This window comes from Mercenaria mercenaria, chromosome 16 (genome assembly GCF_021730395.1).
Source record: "Mercenaria mercenaria strain notata chromosome 16, MADL_Memer_1, whole genome shotgun sequence".
In the NCBI taxonomy this organism is placed as follows: domain Eukaryota; kingdom Metazoa; phylum Mollusca; class Bivalvia; order Venerida; family Veneridae; genus Mercenaria; species Mercenaria mercenaria.
Window position 1 is genome coordinate 21,684,391 of NC_069376.1, and position 19,177 is coordinate 21,703,567.

Below are 19,177 nucleotides of genomic sequence, written 5' to 3' on the forward strand. Positions count from 1 at the left end.
GACAACAATAGATAACTACGACAAACATCTTTCTCTCACAGCAAAATAAATTGTAAATATCATCTCACAAAATCTTTAAAGATGGCGCAAAAAAATGCAACAGCTTGGACAACAATAGAAATACTCAAAGTAGTATAACCAATCAAATATTGTCAAAACAAAAATACAATATACTGGTCCCCTGCGATTGCAAACTTCGAAATTGTGCGACGGGTAACACCAGTGACTTCTGTAAGCTGACTGGCTGAGGTACTTTAGTAAATGGGGGCACCTGTCAATCGAGAGTTTGTACTTTCTAAAGATATTTAGGTTTGTTTCAAATAAATACAGATAGTTACATGTATGACGTTTCATTTAAATGGTATAGTTTTACTGTTCTTCATTCCTTTTTAATGTGAAGTGGACGAAAGGCCTTTGTGCTAAAAGAATTGTCTTTCAGTTCATTTTGGTTTTGGTACGTTTTGACTATAATCCATTCGTCCCCAGTCAACTTGTTCCCATAATTTTTGACAGTTCGTCTCCAAGTAATAATTTACTCATTCTGCCCCATAGACAATTGTTTTTGATACAAAGTGTACAAACTAGCTAACAAGAGGACCATGATGGTCCTGAATCGCTCACCTGTCCCCACATGAACTGAGTATGACATCGTTATTTCTATAATTTGACATAATGACCTAGTTTTAGAGCTCATGTGACCTAGTTCTGAACTTGACCTAGATATCATCAAGATAAAAATTCTGACCAATTTTCATGAAGATCTATTGAAAAATATGGCCTCTATAGAGGTCACAAGGTTTTTCTATTATTTGACAATGACTAGTTTGACTAGTTTTTGAAGGCATGTGATCCAGTTTTGTACTTGACCTAGATATCATCAAGGTGAACATTCTCACCAATTTTCATGAAGATCCATTGAAAAATATGGCCTCTATAGAGGTCACAAGGTTTTTCTATTATTTGACAATGACTAGTTTGACTAGTTTTTGAAGGCATGTGATCCAGTTTTGTACTTGACCTAGATATCATCAAGGTGAACATTCTCACCAATTTTCATGAAGATCCATTGAAAAATATGGCCTCTATAGAGGTCACAAGGTTTTTCTATGTTTAGACCTAGTGACCTAGTTTTTGACCACAGTTGACCCAGTTTCAAACTTGACCTAGATATCATCAAGATGAACATTCTGACCAACTTTCATAAAGATTCCGTGAAAAATATGGCCTTTAGAGTGGTCACAGGTTTTTTCTATTATTTGACCTACTGACCTAGTTTTTGACCGCATGTGACCCAGTTTCAATCTTGACCTAGATATTATCAAGATGAACATTCTGACCAATTTTCATGCAGATCCCATGAAAAATCTGGCCTCTACAGAGGTCACAAGGTTTTTCTATTATCTGACCTACTGGCCTAGTTTTTGACTGCACTTAACCCAGTTTCGAAACTGACTTAGATATCAACAAGATGAACATTCTGACCAATTTTCATGCAGATCCCATGAAAAATATGACCTCTAGAGAGGTCACAAGGTTTTTCTATTATTTGACCTACTGACCTAGTTTTTGACCGCACATGACCCAGTTTCAAACTTGACCTAGATATCATCAAGGTGAACATTCTCACCAATTTTCATGAAGATCCATTGAAAAATATGGCCTCCAGGGAGGTCACAAGGATTTTCTATTTTTAGACCTACTGGCCTAGTTTTGGACCACAGTTGACCCAGTTTCAAACTTGACCTAGATATCATCAAGATGAACATTCCGACTAATTTTCATGTAGATCCCATGAAAAATATGGCCTCTACAGAGGTCACAAGGTTTTTCTATTATTTGACCTACTGACCTAGTTTTGGAACGGATGGACCCAGTTTCGAACTTGACCTAGATATCACCAAGATAAACATTCTGACCAATTTTCATGCAGATCCCATGAAACATATTACCCCTAGAGAGGTCACAAGGATTTTCTATTATTTGACCTACTGACCTAGTTTTTGACCAAAGTTGACCCAGTTTCATAACTAATCTAGATATCATGAAGATGAACATTCTGACCAATTTTCATGCAGATCCCATGAAAAATACGGCCTCTACAGAGGTCACAAGGTTTTTCTATTATTTGACCTACTGACCTAGTTTTGGAACAGATGTGACCCAGTTTCGAACTTGACTTAGATATCATCAAAATGAACATTCTCACCAATTTTCATGCAGATCCCATGAAAAATATGACCTCTAGAGAGGTCACAAGGATTTTCTATTATTTGACCTACCGACCTAGTTTTTGACCGCAGTTGACCCAGTTTCAAACTTGACCTAGATATCATCAAGATGAACATTCTGACCAATTTTCATGTAGATCCATTGAAAAGTATGGCCTCTAGAGAGGTCACAAGGTTTTTCTATTTTTAGACCTTCTTACCTAGTTTTTGACCGCATGTGACCCAGTTTCAAACTTGACCTAGATATCATCAAGGTGAACATTCTGACCAAGTTTCATAAAGATCCCATGAAAAGTGTGACCTCTAGAGTAATCACAAGCAAAAGTTTACGAACGGACGACGGACGCTGCGCGATCATAAACCTCACCTTGTCACTTTGTGACAGGTGAGCTAAAAACACGAAATACAGATTGGCAATTTTCAGTCACAGTTAATCATAGCTTTTCTGAGTTGATCAACACACCCCTGTTATACAGTGATTGTATATCTGAGATTCTGATAATCTTGTAATATTTAATCGATTAAAAAAAAAAAAATCTGAAAAAAATCAGAAAAAGTCAAATTGTCGGCTTAAAGATTTTTCAAAGTATAACTTCTCTATTATGAAATAGTAAGAGACAGGATTTCTGCAACTGAGAAATGTCTGTCATTATTCCACATGTTCTCCTCACATCAACAGATTCTCCGCAAAGCAAAAATTATTTTTTTGCTGAGAGTATGCCGCAATTTTTCCGCAATGTTTCCACATTTTCTCTGCCCCTTGAAATGCAATGCAGGAATCTGAGCTAAGGGTATAATAATATAAAATCTGGTTGCCATTTGTTTATTTTTGCTGCTTAAGGCTGTAAAGAAATAAGGACAACATTTATCATGAATCACAAATTTCATTAATTCAATCATGAAATTGTCTCTCAATAAAGTTTACATGTGTTATCAACAAAGATTGGCTCTTGTCAGTAATATCACTGATTTCATTTGCTTTGCTCATTAAAAAAAATGGAAGTCCAACTTTAACATTATTGTTTACGCCTCTTCCTAGAAGTTAAACAAGAGGACCATGATGGTCCTGAATCGCTCACCTCTTCCCACATGATCCAGTTTTGAGTATGACGTCGTTTTTTCTATTATTTGACATAGTGACCTAGTTTTTGAGCTCATGTGACCCAGTTCTGAACTTGACCTAGATATTATCAAGATAAAAATTCTGACCAATTTTCATGAAGATCCATTGAAAAATATGGTCTCTAGAGAGGTCAAAAGGTTTTTCTATTATTTGACCTATTGACCTAGTTTTTTAAGGCATGTGACCCAGTTTCAAACTTGACCTAGATATCATCAAGGTGAACATTCTGACCAATTTTCATGAAGATCCATTCAAGGGTATGGCCTCTAGAGAGGTCACAAGGTTTTTCTATTTCAAGACCTACTGACCTAGTTTTTGATCGCAGTTGACCCAGTTTCAAACTTGACCTAGATATCATCAAGATATACATTCAGACCAACTTTCATATAGATCCCATGAAAAATATGGCCTCTAGAGAGGTCACAACGTTTTTTCATTATTTGACCTACTGACCTACTTTTTGAGGGCACGTGACCCACTTACGAACTTGACCTAGATATCATCAAGATGAACATTCTGACAAATTTTTATGCAGATCCATTCATAAGTATGGCCTCTAGAGAGGTCACAAGGTTTTTCTATTATTTGACCTACTGACCTAGTTTTTGACGGCACATGACCAACTTTCGAACCTGAATTAGATATCATCAAGGTGAACATTCTGACCAATTTTCATGAAGATTTCATGAAATATATGGCCTCTAGAGAGGTCACAAGGTTTTTCTATTTTTAGACCTACTGACCTATTTTTTCACCGCACATGACCCAGTTTTGAACTTGATCTAGATATCATCAAGGTGAACGTTCTGACCAATTTTCATGAAGATCTTGTGAAATATATGGCCTGTAGAAAGGTCACAAGGTTTTTCTATTTTTAGACCTACTGACCTAGTTTTTGACCTCACGTGACCCAGTTTCGAACTTGACCTAGATATCATCAAGGTGAACATTCTGACCAATTTTCATGAAGATCTTAAGAAATATATGGCCTCTAGAGAGGTCACAAGGTTTTTCTATTTTTAGACCTCCTGACCTAGTTTTTGACGGCACATGACCCAGTTTCAAACCTGACCTAGATATCATCAAGATGAACATTCTGACCAATTTTCATGAAGATTTTGTGAAATATATGGCCTCTAGAGAGGTCACAAGGTTTTTCTATTTTTAGACCTACTGGCCTAGTTTTTGAAGCCACATGACCCAGTTTCGAACCTGACCTAGATATCATCAAGGTGAACATTCTGACCAATTTTCATGAAGATCCATTGAAAATTATGGCCTCTAGAGTGGTCACAAGGTTTTTCTATTTTTAGACCTACTGACCTAGTTTTTGACGGCACGTGACCCAGTTTTGAACTTGACCTAGAATTTACCAAGATGAACATTCTGACCCATTTTCATAAAGATCCCATGAAAAATGTGACCTCTAGAGATGTCACAAGGAAAAGTTTACGCACGCACGGAAGCACGGACGACAGACACCGCACGATCACAAAAGCTCACCTTGTCACTTTGTGACAGGTGAGCTAAAAATTTCAAAGTCAAGCTTTACGCCTCTCACTTAGAAACAAAAAATCAAAGTCCAAGTTTACGCCTCTATATGTCTAACATGAACAGGTTACGCCTAGTATTTTTTATGATTACATCTGGTTTTCCTGAGATTTATGCCTATAAGTAAAATGGAATTATGTGTCCTGCTCCTTTACGCCCAATTCTTGTCACATAAAATCGCATTACACTTGGTTTACGCCTCAAAACCAGGCGTATTATGCCTCATCACTTCATACCGGGGAAGCAGAGTATATTTGTTGTACGGAGGCTGTTACCAAAAATGTAAACAAATATTTTCTTCAATTTGACCTATTGACCTAGTTTTTGAGCCAAGATGACCTATATCCGAATCTGACCTAGATTTGATCAAGGCAGTCATTTTGACTAAATTTCATCAACCTCAATTGAAAAATGCAGCCTCTATCGCATACAAAACGTTTATCTTTGATTTGTCCTAGCGACCTAGTTTTTGACCCCAGATAAACCATATTCAAACTTGACCTTAATTTTATCAAGGCTATCATTCTGACCAAATTTCAAGAAGATCAGTTGAAAAATACAGTCTCTATTGCATACACAAAGTTTTCCTTTGCTTTGACCTAGTGACCTTGTTTTTGATCACAGATGACCCATATTCTAACTTGACCTAGATTTCATCAAGGCAATCATTCTGACTTAATTTTATGAATATCCAGTGTAAAATGCAGCCCCTAATGCGTACACAAGGTTTATCTTTAATTTGACCTAGTTTTTGATTCTAGATAACCCATTTCAAACTCCACCTAGATTTCATACAGACAAATATTCTGCTTAAATTCCATGAACATCCGATGTAAAATGCAGCCCCTATTGCATACACAAGGTTTCTATTTGATTTGACATAGTGACCTAGTTTTTGACCCTGGATGACACATATTCCAACTAGACCTTGATTTTATCATGGCAATTATTCTGACCAAAATTCATGAAGATCAATGAAAAATACAGTCTCTATCACATACACAAGGTTTTTCTTTGATTTGACCTAGTGACCTAGTTTTTGACCCCAGATGATCCATTTTCAAACTCGGCCTAGGTTTTATTAAGGTACTAATTCTGACATAATTTCATGAAGATCAGTTGAAAAATACAGCCTCTATCACATTCACAAGGTTTTTATTCGATTTGAATTAGTGACCTATTTTTTGACCCTGGATTACCCATATTCAAACAAGACCTAGTTTTATCAAGGCAATTGTCCTGACCAAAATTCATGAAGATCAATTGAAAAATACAGCCTCTATCACTTACACAAGGTTTTTCTTTTATTTGACCTAGTGACCTATTTTTTGACCCTGGATGACACATTTTCGAACTCGGCCTAGATTTCTTCCATATAACTATTCTGACAAAATTTCATGAAGATCAATTGAAAAATACAGCCTCTATCGCATACACAAGGTTTTTCTTTGATTTGACCTAGTGACCTAGTTTTTGACCCCAGATGACCCATTTTCAAACTCTGCCTAGATTTCATCAAGGTAATCATTTTGACCAAAATACATGAAGATCAATTGAAAAATACAGCCTCTATCGCATACACAAGGCTTTTCTTCTATTTGACCTAGTGACCTAGTTTTTGACCTAGATGACCCATTTTAAACTCGATCTAGATTTTATCAAGGTAATCATTCTGACAAAATTTTATGACGATCAGTTGAAAAATACAGCCTCTATAGCATACACAAGCTAAATGTTGACAGACGACAGACAGAGAGACGCCGGACATCGAGCGATCACAATATTGCTAAAAATGCAAAACAGAGTTATGGAACCTGCACAGTGCTTATCAGCTCATGACAGTGGATAAGTGTGTGAAGTTTTAATCCATTCCCATTAGTGGGTACTGAGATACCAGCTTACATATAAGAATTTAACCAAAAGCTGCTAAGTTGAAAAAGGGGCATAATTTTGTAAAATGCAAAGTAGAGTTATTAAACCTTTGCACTGCATGTCATATCATAACAGTGAACAAGTAGAGTTATGGGACCTTCACAGTGCATGTCATATCATGACAGTGAACAAGTGTGTGAAATTTCAATCCTTTCCCATTAGTGGTTACTGAGAAACCAGCTTACATACAAAAACTTAACTTAATTGGGAAGCTGACACTGACGCACGGGCGAGTCCAATAGCTCTACTATTCTATGAATAGTCGAGCTAAAAATGCAAAGTAGAGTTATGGAACATGTGCATTGCATGTCAGATCATGACAGTGAACAAGTGCGTGATGTTTCAATCCATTCCCATTAGTGGGTAGAGATACCAGCTTACATACCTTAACCAAAAATTTCTAAGTTGAAAAAGGGGCATAATTTTGTAAAAAAAGCAAAATAAAGTTATGGAAACTGTGCAATGTAAGTCAGTTTATGACAGTAAATAACTGTGTGAAGTTTCAATCCATTCCCTTAAGTGGTTACTGAGATACCAGTTTACATACAAAAACTTAACCAAATCGGGAGGCGTACGCGGACGCCGACGCATGAGTCCAATAGCTCTACCTATTTCAAATGTCAATCACACTTCTCAATAGCACCCTAATTTGCTAGGTCTGTCGGAACACTGGCTTAAATGTTATGCCCAGACAGTTTTTATGATTTATCCACTCTGTTTACATTTTGACAAGGGGTTTCTTATGACTTTTATTTGACCAGCAGGCTTAATTTATTTGCTTGAGTATTATGTGAATTTCTCAATGTGGGCATTGCACAATACATGGTACAATAAATCTAATCTATTTACTAATGATCAGAGACACTGTGTACTAATCCCCAATGATAACGCGATTCCCGCCAAAATGCGAGGACGTGTCTATTTCATGATAACTGACGAAATAATAATTCATAATGGTTACCCATTTACTTGACAATTAAATATTGGTATTTCTTTCATTTTAAATAGTTATTATGTATATGGCAACATAGCTCAGTTGGGTAAACTGCAGACAACAATTGGATATAAGCAAGTCGTTTTGTGGGTTCGAATCTTCATAAGTTTTTTTTTTTCAGATTTGTTTTTTTTTTTCTATTCGTTTTCATTTTTATTTCATTACTTTTGTTTCTTTCTTTGATGGTTTGAATTTGTATATATGTCTTTATATAACACAATAGCATGTTCATTATTTGCATGACTTGAGTGCATGCATTTAATCTATCATCTTTGATATATAATAAACTATTCTGATCTGCCATATCGGCTTTAGATACCTCTCTGTCGTATTGTCACAGAGCTCATGAAGGAAACCTAATTTTTATGCAAAAGTGAAATAAAAATTAATTCTCAATACTGAGTTTCGAACCCACATGGCAAAAGATCTGTTGACCATGGACATTATGCTTTACCACTGAGCTAATTTGTAATTTGAACAAAATCCAGAAATATTTAGATTGTAACATGCTAGAACAAGAGGACCATGATGGTCCTGAATCGCTCACCTGTCCCCACATGACCCAGTTTTGAACTGAGTATGACGTTGTTTTTTCTATTATTTGACATAGTGACCTAGTTTTTGAGCTCATGTGACCCAGTTTTTGAACTTGACCTAGATATCATCAAGATAAAAATTCTGACCAATTTTCATGAAGATCCGTTGAAAAATATGGCCTCCAGAGAGGTCAAAAGGTTTTTCTATTATCTGACCTAATGACCTAGTTTTTGAAGACACGTGACCCAGTTCTAAACTTGACCTAGATATTATCAAGGTGAACATTCTCACCAATTTTCATTAAGATCTCATGAAAAATATGGCCTCTAGAGAGGTCACAAGGTTTTTCTATTTTTATACCTACTGACCTAGTTTTTGACCGCATGTGACCCAGTTTCAAATTTTCCCTAGAAATCATCAAGGTGAACATTCACACCAATTTTCATGAAGATCCATTGAAAAATATAGCCTCTAGAGAGGTCAAAAGGTTTTTCTATTTTTAGATCTACTGACCTAGTTTTTGACCACAGTTGACCCAGTTTTACACTTGACCTAGATATCATCAAGATGAACATTCAGACCAACTTTCATAAAGATCCCATGAACAAGAGGACCATGATGGTCCTGAATCGCTCACCTCTTCCAACATGATCCAGTTTTGAGTATGACGTCGTTTTTTCTATTATTTGACATAGTGACCTAGTTTTTGAGCTCATGTGACCCAGTTTTGAACTTGACCTAGATATTATAAAGATAAAAATTCTGACCAATTTTCATGAAGATCCATTGAAAATATAGTCTCTAGAGAGGTCACAAGGTTTTTCTATTATTTGACCTACTGACCTAGTTTTTTAAGGCACGTGACCCAGTTTCAAACCTGACCTAGATATCATCAAGGTGAACATTCTGACCAATTTTCATGAAGATCCATTTAAGGGTATGGCCTCTAGAGAGGTCAAAAGGTTTTTCTATTTCAAGACCTACTGACCTAGTTTTTGATCTCAGTTGACCCAGTTTCAAACCTGACCTAGATATCATCAAGATAAACATTCTGACCAATTTTCATACAGATCCCATGAAAAATATGGCCTCGAGAGAGAGGTCACAACGTTTTTTCATTATTTGACCTACTGACCTACTTTTTGATGGCACGTGACCCACTTTCGAATTTGACTTAGATATCATCAAGGTGAACATTCTGACCATTTTTTATGGAGATCCATTCACAAGTATGGCCTCTAAAGAGGTCACAAGGTTTTTCTATTTTTAGACCTACTGACCTAGTTTTTGACCGCATATGACCCTGTTTCAAACTTGACCTAGATATCATCAAGATGAACATTCTCACCAACTTTCATGAAGATCCATTGAAAAATATGGCCTTTAGAGAGGTCACAAGGTTTCTCTATTATTTGACCTACTGACCTAGTTTTTGACGGCACGTAACCCACTTTCAAACTTGACCTAGATATCATCAAGATGAACATTCAGACCAACTTTCATACAGATCCCATGGAAAATATGGCCTCTAGTTAGGTCACAAGGTTTTTCTATTATTTGACCTACTGACCTAGTTTTTGATGGCACGTGACCCATTTTCGAACTTGACTTAGATATCATCAAGGTGAACATTCTGACAAATTTTCATGAAGATCTTGTGAACTATATGGCCTCTAGAGAGGTCACAAGGTTTTTCTATTTTTAGACCTACTGACCTAGTTTTTGACCGCACGTGACCCAGTTTCGAACCTGACCCAGATATCATCAAGATGATCATTCAGACCAACTTTCACACAGATCCCATGAAAAATATGGCCTTTAGAGAGGTCACAAGGTTTTTCTATTATTTGACCTACTGACCTAGTTTTTGAAGGCACGTGACCCAGTTTCAAACTTGACCTAGATATCATCAAGGTGAACATTCTGACCAATTTTCAGGAAGATCTTGTGAAATATATGGCCTCTAGAAAGGTCACAAGGTTTTTCTATTTTTAGACCTACTGACCTAGTTTTTGAAGGCACGTGACCCAGTTTCGGACTTGACCTAGATATCATCAAGATGAACATTCAGACCAACTTTCATACAGATCCCATGAAAAATATGGCCTTTAGAGAGGTCACAAGGTTTTTCTATTAATTGACCTACTGACCTGGTTTTTGACGGCACGTGACCCAGTTTCGAACTTGACCTAGATATCATCAAGGTGAACGTTCTGACCAACTTTCATGAAGATCTTGTGAAATAAATGGCCTCTAGTGAGGTCACAAGGTTTTTCTATTTTTAGACCTACTGACCTAGTTTTTGACCGCACATGACCCAGTTTCGAACTTGACCTAGATATCATCAAGATGAACATTCTGACCAATTTTCATGAAGATCCATTGAAAATTATGGCCTCTAGAGAGGTCACAAGGATTTTCTATTTTTAGACCTACTGACCTAGTTTTTGACGGCACGTGACCCAGTTTCGAACTTGACCTAGATATCATCAAGGTGAACATTCTGACCAACTTTCATAAAGATCCCATGAAAAATGTGACCTCTAGAGTGGTCACAATCAAAAGTTTACGGACGGACAGACGAACGGACGACGGACACCGCGCGATCACAAAAGCTCACCTTGTCACTTTGCGACAGGTGAGCTAAAAATGCTGAATTCCCTATGTTCTATTTTAATCTATTTATAGTCATGTTTGTAAATATCAAGTTATCGTTGGGGCATAGTATATCCAGAAACACCAACATGCGCAAATAACAGATCAATCGTGCAAAATGTAACATAATGCGCAAATAAATGGTGGAAATCACCGCAGAAGTATACACAGTGAGTAAACTGGCCACTATCTTTTGGACTGATCAGTATGGAAACAATTGAATACATGCATACAGCTAAGGAAACATTGTGTTACAATCGGCCATAATTAGATGCTCCAGAAAATCATTGCTTTTTAAGATCATCTGTGAGAATGATCTGTGAGAATGACGATCTGGGAACTGTTTTAAAGGCGAATTTTGTGTTTCGTCGGCCTTCATTGATACAGTAATGCATATTTTACCTCGATCATTTAATAGGCAGTCTGGTGGCTAATTACATGAGTTGAACGACTTGTGACATTTAATGATGAAAGGGAATAGATAAAATGTGTTTCATGCACTTTTTATGAGGTAACACCGAGATATGGGAATGAAGGATCAGCATAACACCAAAAATGGGATTTTTGAATATCAAAATATTGAATATTAACAGGTCATTGGCATCAAATTTCGGCAAAGCAGTGGCTTTAACTTGAGTAAGCCATATACTTAAGGTACCTTTATTCGTGTGAAGTACGACTGCCATATTTTAGATGTCATTTGTGACGGTTTAATTTATTACTATTGTTGTACCAGTGTTGTGACGTCCTTCCAAGGAGGGGTATGTCGATAACAATTATCCAGATATATTTTTTGCAGTCTTTCCTGCCTACAGGCCACTGACTAAGCTTTTCGTAATTTACTTTTATGCAGCTGCTTAATTTAACTTTTTTACATGTAACACAGTACTTACAGTAGTAGAGACTTTTTGAAAAGCCGAGCTAAAATGTATAACACAACACTACATACCTGAACTATATCATATAAATTCATTTAAAAAATGCAACTCTCAGATAAGCAACAGCTGAAAAATCGCTTCGAAATCTTTCAGTTGGGCTCAACTGAATATAAGTAAAATAGTAAATATAACTGTGTTACATCATATTAACAAATTGTCAAGAAATTAAATTAATTATCATCTTCCACGAAATCATACGAAATGAAAAAAAAATCATGCTGTGATGTTGAATAGGCTTGTGCCCGTATTCCTCAGTCTGTCTAAAACTTAGGATACTTACTTTGCTATGACTTTTTATAGTATAATAACACTGATGGAATTTTGCTAAAATGTATATTAATTTATTTATGAAGAATGTGTAAGTCTAAATGTTAGTCGAACACAGAGCCAAAATGAATGTACTCTAAATGTTCGAAAAGTACACAGCTTAAATGTCAATGTGCATGTGCATTAAAGTATCTTATAACAGGGTTGGCATTAAAGTGGGAAATACTCATATTTCCCAGGAAGGCAGGAAATACAGGGAATTACTGGGAAATATTATTCAGACAAACACGTTTTATCCTTTAAATAAGCTATACACCCTAGATTATTTTCATAATTCTTCTATGTCAATGTCAATGACATAATACACTAATAAGCTGGTAGGGATCAGTGACAATAATACACAATGCATTGCATCTGGTACTGCCTGGTTGACCATATCACATGTTACAAACAACTTAATAGCACGGATACTTTTTTCGGAAAAAGTTGTCTCCCTTTTAAAATGAATGCCATTTGTAAAGAAATAAAGATAAACAACTGCTGAAAACTGTGTTCCACCTTGTTATGTGAAATTTCACCACTCGCACGCTATTGCAAATGCATCAAAACGAACATGTGTGACAGTTCTTTGAAAATGGTGAGTTTTTAAAGGCTTTTGACTGTCCAGAAGTGGGGCCCCTTTAGGCAGTCCTTTTCCGGAATTCAATGTTTATATCAGTATACTGGCACTTGTTTCGAAAAGTAATATACATGTTTTACAAGCTGTTCAATTTTCATGTTTAACAACTCTTTCTTTCTATGATTTGGTGTTGTTTGATTTTTGTTTCTCAAAACGTAATGCTAAGCCTTAACGTAAATACTGACTTTAACGTTAAAATGATACACCATTTTACAGACATTTTCTAAATGAAAATATGATGAGTAATAAGCAAATCAATACTTGTTGACTGAACAGAACGATTTACGAAAACAGTTGGACGGACGTGAAATTACGGTTCATCAAAAATGGATGTCAATGGTCGTATTAAAAGGTTTGCAGAGAAAAAAGTTACCCAAGTATCAAAATTGAACATGTTGATTTCTTTATTAAACAAAATGTCAAAATGGAACCCAATAACTTCAACATTACATCTTAAGTTTTTCCTTGAAGAAAAACAATGATGCTTGAAACATGTTTGCCACAATTTCCACTGTATATTGTATGGAAGAATTATTTGCTTAGCATATCTACAGTGACTGCATTTTATAAAAATAGTTTCTCCCTAAACTAAAATTGTTATAAAGAAACGTTTGTTTTTATCTATCGGTTCTTTTGTGTTAAAATACAAACAGCTTTAAAGGACTGTATAACAATTAACAGTCCTGTCCAACTTCTATTTTTCACAAAACTATAGAAAATTTGTTAATTGCGAGGAGAGTAACATATGATTCAATGACATTAAGGTGGTATCACATTTTAAATTTCCAGTGAATGATAAAAAACAAAGAATATTCAGTTCTTTCCAAAAATGTTATAATTCAACCAAACAGTTTCCTTTTCCCACCAGAAAGGAAAAATTCTTATATCTTTTAAAAATATCGAGGTTATGTACCTTTGATACATAAAATAAACTAATTTAAATTCTTACTGACTTCAGTGAGCTCGAATTGCATAACTATTGATTTAGAATGTAAAGGAAGTTACACACTACAATGTCCAACCAAGATACTTACAAAAACAATGCATATGCAGAATGGAGAGATAAAAATAATTTTGACAGATCGTGACTTTGAACTAATGATAAATTTTAACAGGTGTATGATGACTCATGACCAAATTAAAAGTTTGTTATTTCTACCTTCAAGTTTGATTTTCTTAAAACGTCTCTTCTATATTGTAGCTTACAACTCATAAATTAAAACAAGAGCTGTCACTAATGGTGACAAATGCCCGCCCCGCAGCACCTTGACCTTTGACCTGGTGACCTTGACCTTTGACCTGGTGACCCTTAAGTCAATAGGGGTCGTGTACTCAATAAGTACTATTAGTGAAGTCTGAAGGTCCTTGGTGCAGTGGTTCGCGAGTAAAGTGCCTTCATGCAAAAAGTTAACGTTGCCTTCATGCAAAAAGTTAATATTGTGACGAACGAACGACCGGACAGTTGAAAACTAATATGCCTCGGAGGCATAACAATAAACGAATATACTGTTACCTTACTGTTGTTTTGTCTATCCAAATCACGTAAGAATTCCTACTGTTTCAGTCATTTGTCACTAATTAGAGCAATTCACAGTGTTGCAATCACACAGGGCACATCCCTTATTTACACATAGATATTGAGGATTTTTCTAATGAGCGCAAGTATTGGAAACACAATTTCAATACCCATTGTGTATTGCAATAATGCTAAAATATATCAGCCATGCTAAAAGTGCATGTAAAAATTCTTAATAACATGTAGAATATTTAGCAAATAAAATATATAAATTGCATTTTGCCTTCCGTAGAGTTTCTAATTAATTTCAAGCTCTGATCAAGCTGTGTCTGTCATCCGTCATGCGTCCGACTGTCCGTATTCAACAATATTCTTTAAACAATTTAACATCTCCTTCTAAACTGCTGATCATAATTGAAATAATTTCAAATAATTGTTCCTAACCTCCTACCAAACTTGTTTAAATGCCATGGGGCGTGGTCACTTTTCCCTATATGTATATAGTTGAAACTTTAAGAATCTTCTTGTGTGAAACTGCTGGCCTGAATTTGAAACAATTTCACACAAATGGTCCTTGTCAAACAATGAATGTTGAACTTATTTTAATTTGTCATAAAACATGGCAGCCAGAGGGCGTGGTCATTTCTTTCATTATGCATTTAGTGCAAAAATTAAAAATCTTCTTGTATGCTGGCCAGATTTTAAAACAATAAATGTCTCATGGGATCACTTTTACGAAGATTTTACATATTATTCTGATTCATCATAAAACAGCCGCTGTAGTCCGTACGTCAGTCTGTCGTCAACAATTTCTTTAAACAACATCTCAACCAAAACCACTGAATGGATTTTAATAACACTTTTCACAAATAATAGCTAGAGCCTTGGCATTTGGCTTGTGATATTAGGGTGTCTCTCTATTGTAATAGCCCTAAGGTCAGAAATGGCGATGTCCCCGAGTGTGAGATGTAATTTATACTATATGCTTATATATAAGAAACTTTGAAAATCTTCTCTGAATCCATAATAGGTGTTGATATCTGGCGCGTGATACCAGGGTTTGACTCTCTACATTAATTGTTCAAATTTTTGCCCTATGTCTTAAAGTGGCCATGCCCATGATTGTGACATGTACGGGATAGTAGAAACAGTAATGCTATTTTTCAAAATAAGAATCAAGACGTCATTCACAAAGTGACAATTACTATACAAGAGGGCCATGATGGCCCTATATCGCTCACCTGTTATCATTGCACTAGAGGACAAGGTCCTCAGAAAAAATATCTAAATCCAAAGGACAGGAACAACAAAGGAAAGAAATTTAACCAAAAAGAAAAAAAAATTCTTACAAGGTACAGATATGTCAAAATATACCTAAAAATTGGAGGTACCATCCCTGTTGTATCACAGAAAAGTGGTCTCGATTTTTTCCTACGGCCAATAATAAAAAAGTTACTATTTATAGTTACGTTAAAGGGAAGTAATTAAAAAGAAAATTATCGTAAGAGAACAAAAGAAGGATCTGCCAAATAAATCTGTTGACATAAATGAAATTTCAGATCAGTATCTTCACTAGTTACTGAGATATACCCATTTTAATTTGAAATAAAGGGAGGTAATTTGATATAAAATCAGTCCATAGTTATCCACCCTGATTGGCTCAGTCCAACTAATGACAACAATGAAATTTCAAATAAGTCCTATAAGTACTTACTGATATAAATCCATTTTGACTACAATCAGGGGAGGTAATCAGATATAAAATAACTCTGGAACCTACGATTGGATCTAATTTGTCATGGAATCCAAGATTTATTGTTGTTGAAGATATTTTGGAAGTTTGTATCAAATAAAACCATATATGAAGTCTCTATATGCTGCAAAAGCCAAAATAGCCAATTTTGGACCTTTACGGGGCCATAACTCTGGAACCCATGACGGAATCTGGCCAGTTCAAGAAAGGAACCGAGATCTTGTGGTGATACAAGTTGTGTGCAAGTTTGGTTAAAATCAAATTATAAATGAAATTGCTATTGTGCAGACAAGGTCAAAATAGCTAATTTTGGCCCTTTCAGGGGCCATAACTCTGGAACCCATAATGGATTCTGGCAAGTTCAAGAAAGGAACTAAGATCTTATGGTGGTACAAGTTGTGTGCCAGTTTAGTAAAAATCAAATCATAAATAAAGCTGCTATTGTGCAGACAAGGTCAAAAAAGCTGATTTTGGCCCTTTCAGGGGCCATAACTCTGGAACCCATAATGGGATCTGGCCAGTTCAAGAAAAGAACCAAGATCTTATGGTGATACAAGTTGTGTGCAAGTTTGGTTAAAATAAAATCATAAACAAAACCACTATCGTGCAGACACGAAATTGTTGACGCACGGACGCACGCACGCACGCGCAGACAATGGACGAAGTGTGATCACAAAAGCTCACCTTGTCACTATGTGACAGGTGAGCTAAAAACAAAGCAAAACCATTCATGGCAATGGTGCCCTATTAAATATACTTGATATAAAATACTAGAGATACATTCTGCATGCCCACGGGCAGAATGTCGAGCCCGCCAGCACCTTTGGCCTCTAAGTGTGATCTTGACCTTAGACCTAGTGACCTTGTTCTTGAGCATGACACTCCATCTTATAATGGTGAACATTTATGCCAAGTTACATCAAAATCCCACCATGCATGAAGAAGAAATGCTCCGAATAAACTTCAATTTGGCCTTTGACCTCCAACTGTGACCTTGACCTTTGAGATAGGAACATGAGGTTTGTGCAAGACACTCTTTCTCAATGAGGTAAACATTCATGCCAAATATAAACAAGATTGATCCATGCATGTCAAAGTTATGGTTCAGACAAAATCAGACGGACGGCAGACAAAATCAGACGGACGGACACACACATGCACGCACATACCCCGACCCACCAAAAGTGGCGACTATATCAAGCTCACAGCAAGCGGGCTCTACAAAAACCAAAGCAATGCAATCATTAAATATTCTGAGTTAAAGGTAAGGTGTCGTCCTCAATTTTCTTATATCCTGCAATAACTGTAATAATCTAAAAAATCTGGGAATTTACATGTAGGAATAGCAGTTCTTTGTTTTAAGACAGTATGATTTCAATTTTTTTCCCCGTCTTGTTTCAACTTTAATAAAGTATGGGTCTTAATTATGCAATGGTCCAAACGGAAGTCACTGTCAACATAAGACCGCAAAAGCACACCAACATTATTAGAACATGTACTTTATCCGCATGTACTAACAAGTGCTTAAAGTAACAAATAAACAGAATTTATAAACAAGAGCACGCCTTGCGGTGCTGACGCTCATCTGATTTTTTTTGTATAATAGAATATTGTCCACCCATGATTCTAAGTCTAAAGGGCCATCACTCTTGCAAAAGCAGGATAGAGTTATGTTTCTTGATGTACAGTGTCCATTATGATGGTGAAACTGTTGCAAGTTTAAAGCATAGCTTTGATAGTTTATGAGAAAAGTTGACTTAAACATAATATTCAACCAAGAAAATGATTTTTCTAAGTCCAAAAGGGGCAATAATAATTGCAAAAAGCAGGATGGAGTAATGTTGCTTGCTGTACAGGGTCAGCTTATGATGGTGAACAAGAGTTGCAAGTTTTAAAGCAATAGCTTTGATAGTTTAAGAGAAAAAGTTGACCTAAACATAAAACTTAACCAAGAAATCTGATATTTTCTAAGTCCAAAAGGGGCCATAAATCTTGCAAAAAAGCAGGATGGAGTTATGTTTCTTGCTGTACAGGTCAGTTATGATGGTGAACAAGTGTTGCAAGTTTTTAAGGAAAGCTTTGATAGTTTAGGATAAAAGCTGACCTAAACATAAAACTTAACCAAGAAAACTGATTTTCTAAGTCCAAAAGGGGCAATAATTCTTGCAAAAAGCAAGATGGAGTTATGTTTCTTGATGTACAGGGTCTGCTTATGATGGTGAACAAGTATTCCAAGTTTCAAAGCAAAAGCTTGATAGTTTAGGAGAAAAGTTGACCTAAACATAAAACTTAACCAAGAAATCTGATATTTTCTAAGTACAAAAGGGGCCATAAATCTTGCAAAAAGCAAGATGGAGTTATGTTTCTTGCTATACAGGGTCAGCTTATGATGGTGAACAAGTATTCCAAGTTTCAAAGCAATAGCTTTGATAGTTTAGGAGAAAAGCTGACCTAAACATAAAACTTAACCAGGCAACGCCGACGCCGACGCCGACAACCGCTCAAGTGATGACAATAACTCATCATTTTTTTTCAAAAAATCAGATGAGCTAAAAATTCATGTACCAGTAATATCGAACATGTTGACACCGGATGCGGGATCAAAGGTAAAATCAAGGAAAGGAACTACCCCAGCTTCGTCGTCTTTAGCAATAAATTGATGAAGGATGGTTCCTCCAGGTGTCATTGTACTTTCATTTGCGAGTACTGTCACAGGATAGGTTGACGTTGTAAAGTAGGGTTCTGATGCTGAAATTAAGGCAAATAAAATAGATATGACTCATTTATAGTTACGCTGAAAACTGTTATTTAATTGCAAAAAGACTCTATTTATCGTCAACTTTTTTGACTTTGAACCAAACCTATTCGGGACACGAATGAATATGACCCGCTATCAAAATGCATTTCATTTAGTGAATTGTGCAAAAATAGTGTTTTTACTAATACAATACAATATCATGTTGTCTAAGTTTCTAATACCTGTCACTAAATAAGTGACATTTCG

The 19,177-nt window shown here is 35.9% G+C and overlaps 1 protein-coding gene across 5 annotated transcripts in view; it reads right to left on the bottom strand.

Moving 5' to 3' along the window:
* LOC123540274 (protocadherin Fat 1-like) overlaps positions 1-19,177 on the bottom strand; it is a 132,780-nt gene that overhangs the window by 91,006 nt on the left and 22,597 nt on the right. For 3 of the 5 annotated variants that reach the window (XR_008367775.1, XM_053526345.1, XM_053526344.1), the window contains exon 2: positions 18,739-18,921. The exons of the other annotated variants lie outside the window; for them this stretch is intronic. Coding sequence is in view for 2 of the 3 variants with exons in the window: in XM_053526345.1 (XP_053382320.1) it covers positions 18,739-18,921 (183 nt within the window). In the remaining variant the exon portion in view is untranslated. The remainder of the gene's footprint in view (positions 1-18,738; positions 18,922-19,177) is intronic. 5 annotated transcript variants of the gene reach the window in all.